The sequence below is a fragment of the Bufo bufo genome, chromosome 4, assembly GCF_905171765.1.
Source record: "Bufo bufo chromosome 4, aBufBuf1.1, whole genome shotgun sequence".
In the NCBI taxonomy this organism is placed as follows: Eukaryota; Metazoa; Chordata; class Amphibia; order Anura; family Bufonidae; genus Bufo; species Bufo bufo.
Genome location: NC_053392.1, coordinates 164,530,174 through 164,537,206, shown reverse-complemented (window position 1 = coordinate 164,537,206; position 7,033 = coordinate 164,530,174). Strand labels below are relative to the sequence as shown.

General features: G+C 44.9%; 1 protein-coding gene across 1 annotated transcript in view; it reads right to left on the bottom strand.

The window, feature by feature from the left end:
* Positions 1–405: 405 nt before the first annotated feature.
* NYAP2 (neuronal tyrosine-phosphorylated phosphoinositide-3-kinase adaptor 2) overlaps positions 406–7,033 on the bottom strand; it is a 228,682-nt gene continuing 222,054 nt past the window's right edge. Inside the window, exon 6 of the mRNA XM_040431045.1 lies at positions 406–617. Within this exon, the coding sequence (XP_040286979.1) occupies positions 406–617 (212 nt within the window). The remainder of the gene's footprint in view (positions 618–7,033) is intronic.

The window sequence follows — 7,033 nt, the reverse complement described above, 5'->3', positions numbered from 1 at the left end:
AAACATCTTATTTAAAGAAAATGCATGCCTTAGTAAAAATCCCAAAGCAACATTAAAATATGACATAAAATAGATAATAAACAGTACAGTCAGTACATTACACAAAATATCAAAATTATTTGTAAATTTTTGCTTTCTAACAATGTATTTGCCTTTTCATCATAAACAGATTCCTTATTTACATTAAATAGCATTGTATACATCCTTTAAAAAAATCTTCTCGATAAATATCTGCATCATGAAGTAGGTAGATCAATCTTCTTTGATTTGCAAGAGATGAATATTGGCATCAAGTACTTCGATGTCCCCTACCCTAGAAATGCAATCGCTCTTCTGCTTGAACATTGCTACCTGTGCAATTCAAACCATATTAGCATGTGAAGAAATCTTTCGACTAGGCCTGTGTCATATAGCTGTGTCCCAGAAGACAGTTTGCTGTTTGGAATAGGGTGGAGGGCTGTACTTCTTCGAGCCGTTGCTCTTCTTCCAGCTGGGCAGGATAGGCATACTTTCTTGCTTACAAAGCCCCTTTTCCGCTTTTTGTCTTGCTTTAATCTCTTTGCACAGAGTACGTTTTTTCTCAATCATTTCCATCATTGTATGGTCACCATAAAGCACTGCTAGGTGTCATCTGTCAAACAGAGTCCATGAAATATTGTTTAATATTGAAATTTTAAACTTCATTAAAAGACTGGGGCACTGTATATTTTTCTATTTCTTTTGTGTGTCCGTAGGGTATGTGACTATACAGCATGTCCCTCCTTTATTTTACAGAGAACTGGTACAAGATCCAGATACTCTAAATAGCATATACATCACCTAGATAAATCAGGGTGGGCCATGAAACTGTTTTATCACTTTATATGAAAACACTATGTTTCTTATTTGGTCTATGAAGTTTTGCAGTAAATTGTATTTTTTACTGGACAGTTAAGAAGTTAAAAACCCAGGCTTGGTCTAAAATGCAGAGCATAAAATTTCATTCTTGGTGGTCTAGGGTAGTGAAAGGGATAATGTAACAACCTTGCCTGGAGTGCAATGGGCCACTCACCTCTTTAGGTTCCAGAGTAGTCTCTGCTGCGGGTCACTGGAAGATGAAAGCCATGAACTACATTCAGCTTCCTGTTCATGTTCTGTACTGATCTGCATGATCAGTAAAGGGCAGGAAATAAAGAATGGCTACTTGTCTATAGGATTGGGCTGAGCCAGTGAGTCTTCCGTGATGTTTAAAACAATCTCTACAATCTTATAATGAATATAAAAACCGGGCCATAGGGGACACTCTATGAATACATACACAACCTACATCAGGAGGATCAATGGCTATAGCCAAGTGTGGCACATTACATTATTTAAGGGTATGGTACATTTATCGTGGTAATGTCTTCTTGCAGATTTAAACTGAAATGTGAGGTAGACTTAAATTAAAATCAGCTAATGGTAACGCATTGTGGTGTTCATACTCCCTGCATTTTCAGTTTTTACCACTAGATGGTACTCTAGTATTAGTTTATAAAACAATGTGGGGCTTAAGGATAGAAACATTTTAATACATTTTTGGACTGACTACAAGTGAAGCTGCAATGGTCAAACAGGCAATACACAGCTACAAACAATATTAATCCAAGAAACACAGTGTGTTACAAGTGGTTTTTATTTCAGATTTTATTCTATGTCAGTATTTCTTTTTATTTCTAATTTTCTTCTATGCTAGGCTGAAGGATGATTATTCACTAAGGTCATGAGGTCATATCCCTTTCTTTTCTAGTTTTAACTAATGGCTTCAAGAGGTGAGATTTTGGTATTCTTTCTGGAATTACTACACTTTTCCCAGCAATTGTAAAACTTGGTCTGTAAGCAGATCATTTTCTCTTGTCGATGCATTTTTAATTTACTCTATAGATATTTCAGACTACTGGGTATTTGGAGGATAGACATAATGCTTCCTCAACCATGGATATATTTTTAAAACATGCACACAGTTTTCTTATTTTGTTTTTAATATTTTTATTGCTTTTGTTGGATTTCAGAAATTTAAAGACACAAAAAACTCATGCAAACAAGAAACATAAATGCACGGAAATAAGTTTGGGCCCAAAGAAGTATGCAGTAATAAACTGATCTTGGTGGGGTATTGGGGCAACAATAGATACTATTATGGGGAAGGAAATAGAAAAGAAGAGGTAAATATAAAGAGGCTGTGGTTAGATTAAGTTATCCTCTATCCACTGAGTGGTCAAACCATTGGAGACCACACCAGTTATGAGATGGGAAGTCCCCCGACACCATGAATGGAGCAGCAGGTCAAGCATGCACACTACCTCTCTATTAATCTCTAAGGGACTTGTGTTTGGCTATCGCTGGCAGTCCCTTAGTGCTTGAATGGTACGGTGGTCACCTAGTATACAGAGGCCACCTGCAACCAATGGTCACATGATTTTGCAGTAAACTCGTTGGGCCATAGGCTAACATGGGTGGGTATGGCTTGGCCGCATGTGGACTATATTTCAATACAGAAAACAGTTATTTCAAAGACTATGAATATGTTAATTGAGCGTCAGTTTTAAAAAATCCTCAGGTCGCAGCTGTGCTATGCTTGGTTATCCAGTTGTAACACTACTTGCGGCCACCCGTGACTTGCCTCCCTTCTCTCTCTACATTATGACAGTGCCCATACATTCATAAATTAGTTTACTGTCTTCAGTTAAGCTGTACTCATATCTGCTGGTTTTGTTATTGTTTCCCTAAATTAATTTTGCTTTGCCCCAAATAACATAGAATGCAAGTGGTTATGTACCAAGAGATAAGCATATCTGTCTTCTGGAATATTCCGTGTAGATGTGTATTCTATATTCCAATAATTTAATTGGTTGCAATCTACATAAGTGATCTTGGTCAAGAGACAAGACACAAGAGAATGAGTTGAAGACAAATGTGATTTTCTGTGTCACTGTGTTGAGCCGTGCACTATACTTATCAGTCGGTGGAGTTACTGTATGTACTTGTGTGTCTGTGCAGATGGGTACTTTCAGTTTGTGGAGCTGAGTACTTGTGACTGAGTCCAAGTAGCTGAGTAGTCATAAGTCTTTTGCGTTGTGTACATGTAAGTCTGTGAAACTGTGTACTTGTGAGTCTGAGGAGCTGTGTCATTTTAAATTTGTAGTGCTGTATACTCCTGAGCCTATGGAGTTGTGTAGTTGTAAGTCTGAGGAGCTGTTTACATGTGATTCTGTGGATCTGTGTTCTTGGGAGTATGAGGAGCTGGGCATTTTTGAGACTGTCTAGTGAGGCCGTACTGGGGCGGAGCTGAGGGGTGGCCAGCATGACGCTGGTTTGGTTGGCAAGGAGTCAGGAAGTTAAAGGGTTAATTGCCCAGTAGCTGGGAGGTGGAGGGAGTTGCTAGGGTAACTTGGTGGGAGGTACTAAAAAGGGGGAGTGAGGCAGAGTTAGGTGCCATTTTCTAGCTAGAAAACAAACTGTAAACTGCACTCACCATGTCTGTGGAGGAGATGCTGGCCCAGATTAGAATGGAGGCAGAGGCAAGGGGACCCGACTGGCTGAGAGAGCAGTTAGGAGGCCTGCTGCAGGGAGCCCCAATGGCAATGGAGATCCCTGATGAAGGGACTAGATGGCTGTGGCGGGTCCGACTGCTGGAGCGCTTGAGCCCTGATGACGCCCCTCGGGTCTGGCACCGATTGCAGAGCCCCTCTGGGGACCCTCCAGAATCTTATGCAGCGGCGGGACCCAGAGCAGAGCGGGGAGTTTCCTCCCCCCCCCTCCCCCACTCTCTGCAGCATGCACGTCGGGATCGGGACCAGGGTCTGTGGGTCCTCCCAGGCGTCCCTCTTCTGGGAGGTCCAATCGGCGAGGGAGCATTTCTGCCGGAGTATGGGCTGTGCAGGAGGCTTCCAGGGCTGTGCCCAGGCTGCCCGGGATGCTGAATAAGGCCATGCCCCCCACGTGGCAGAAGCCATCTTAGAGAGGAGCAGCAGCATCGCTAGTGAAGAAGAATCTGTGAGTCCGGACTACAGGGTCAGCGTTGCCAGGGACCGTGATGACGGCGACTAGGAGCGGCGGAATACAGGATCAGCAGCTACGGGTTACACAGTGCTTGTGCAGCCTGGTGAGATCTCATGGGGTCCTCTTTCTTTATTTTGCTGTCCAGGGGGCATTGGGGGAGCAGGACGTCCGGGTGAAGTGGGAAGGGGTCTGGGACAGCTTTTGGGCAGATTGGCAGGGTGGTTGTCGGGTTTAGGGGCTAGGGGAGCGTGGTCACTTCCGGCTTGGGGAGTGAGTCCCGGGAATGGGGTGTTTGACGTGGGTTTGTCTAGTAGGTCAGGGGTGTCAGTGTCAGTACAGACACAGGCAGAGGGAGAGGATGACAGGCCTAAAGTGGACGACGCGGCAAAGGGTGAGGTGAACATGTGTTTCGAGGGCCCTTTGTTGGCGCACTTGAAACAGGAGGTTATGGACAGGATTTGGAAAGGGGAGTATGTGGAAATTGTTTCCCTACTTACTTTGGAGAGATTTAATTTGGATAAGGGAAAGAAGGATTAAGGTAAAAAAGAGGATGAGGAAAAGCGGTGGTATTGCTTGGGACCACAAGGATATTGGTCTCTGGCTAAGGGTTACGGCTCCACTAAGGTCGGGGCAGTCCTTTCAGGGGAAAGCTGGGGGGTCAGGACAGGGTTATTTTGCAGTGGCATCAGCAAAAGGGTTGTGTTTCCTGTTTAACGAATGAAACTGTAAATTTGGCGCAAAGTGTAAGTTTAAACATGAATGCACCAGATGCGGTGGATCCCACAGAGCAAATAGATGCTTTAAGGGAAATAGACACAAAGGGGGGGACAATGCTGGAAAAGGGTCGGACGCCGGTTCGGGTGGAAAAGATGGCGCGGTTTCTAAATAGGTACCCGAATCTGGAGGCTCATTTATTACCTGTCCTTTCCAAGAGGGGTGTCGGTCAATGATGGTATTGATCCTGAATTATGTTCAGTGGTTTATGCATCTTTTGACGTGGCTGTGGCTTGGGTTAGGAAGTTGGGCCCGGGTACGTTATTAGCAAAGACCAATATTGAGTGTTTCGCTTGTTACCGGTTCATCCAGAGAGTCTGCACTTGTTGTTTTCTTTTTTTTTGGGGGGGGGGTGTTATTTCATGGATAGGTGTTTGCCAATGGGGTGCTCATTGTCTTGCGCCTACTTCGAGACATTCAGTTCGTTCCTGGAATGGGTAATCGTTGAAGTGTCCGGTTGTGCTTCAGTTATTCATTACTTAAACAACTTTTTGTGTCTCGGCCCGGCGGGGTCGCGGGTATGTTCGTTGTTGTTGCACACTGTGTATTAGGTTTTTGGGGAGTTCGGGGTGCAGTTGGCGGTGGATAAGACAGAGGGGCCTACGACCGAATTGTGTATTTTGGATATTGTGATCGACACGGTTAAAATGGAATGCAGGCAGCCGGAGGACAAATTGATAAACTTGCGGTTGGAAGTCAGTAAGGCAAAAAGGGCGGCAAAAATTTGGTTGAGGGATTTACAATTCCTGTTGGGTAAACTTAATTTTGCATGTAGGATTATGCCGATGGAGCGCATTTTTTGCAGGCTTTTGGCTTCTGCGACGTCGGAGGTCAAGGCACCACATCATTTTATTTGGCTAGGTAAAAAGTTGCGGGGGGATTTGGATGTTTGGGCGGGGTTTCTGGAGGTCTACAATGGGAGGACGTTGGTTATGGATGAAGCGGTTAATAACTTTGATTTTGAGCTTTTTTCTGACACGGCTGAGGGGGTAGGTTTCGGGGCATACTGCCATGGGCAATGGTGTGTGGGCCGGTGGCCTGACTCTTGGGTGACTAAAGGATGGGTGAGAAATTCGGCGCTTTTAGAGCTTTTTCCAATTGTTATGGCGGTTCTGTTGTGGGAAGATAGGTTTGCGAATAAGAAGGTTCGGTTTCATTGTGACAATCTGGGGGTAGTGCAGGCAATTAATAGTTTGTCTGCATCGTCCGTCCCGTCCCCCCGGTTGTTAAGCTGTTACAGCTTTTAGTGCTAAGATGCTTGTCCATTAATGCTTGGATAGTGGCGGTTCATGTTCCGGGAGTTTTAAATGGTATTGCGGATGCCCTTTCTCTTCACAGTTAGAGCGTTTTTGTCAAATGGCGCCCAGAAGCGGATGCTAAGGGGTTGGAGTGTCCAGCTTGTCTTTGGGAAATCTTGGAGGAATGGTAATGGGGCTTGTTGGAGCATCATTGAGTCCTGGCACGTGGGCTGCATACGGTAAGGCATGGGAGACCTGGGAGAGGTGGTGTGTGCAGTTAGAAACAAGGGAGGTGGACAGGGAAATTGCATTATTGTTGTTTTTAAGTCACGTCAGGGAGGAAGGATGGTCAGTGGCACAGTAAAATAGGTGAGTGGCGGGATTAGCATTCGGTTTTCTCTTGCGCAGTCTTCCGGATGTTACAAAAATGTTTCTGGTTAAGCAGGTTTAAAGAGGTTGGAGAAGAGGGAAGCAGTCTGAGGATGCTAGAAGGCCGGTGTCTTTTAAGTTGTTGGTAGACATTGGTGCTAGGTTGGGGTCGGTTTGTCTGTCACAATGGGAGGTTAGTTTGTTTAAGGTGGCTTTCTCGTTAGCGTTTTTTGGGGCATTTCGGTTGGGGGAATTTGGTAAGTAGCACTGTACGCGGATCGGGTGGAGATACACATTCCTAAGTCAAAGACGGACTGTGAGGGCAGGGGAAGGCGGTTGACGTTGTTGGAGGTGCCAGGATGTATTCTTTGTCCAATTAGGTGTTTGCGGGATTACGGAGGTGAGAGTGGGAAGGGGACTGGTCCTTTCCTGAGATACAAGGATGGATCATTCCTGTCGCGGTTTCAATTCCTAGTCATTTTCAAACGATGCTTGAGAGTATTGGGGGTTGATTCAGAGGGCTATACAGGGCACTCTTTCAGGATTGGGGCGGCGACGGAGGCAGCGCATTTGGGATTGAGCGAGGAAATGATAAATAAAAATACGGCGTTGGGAATCCATTCGATTCCGCT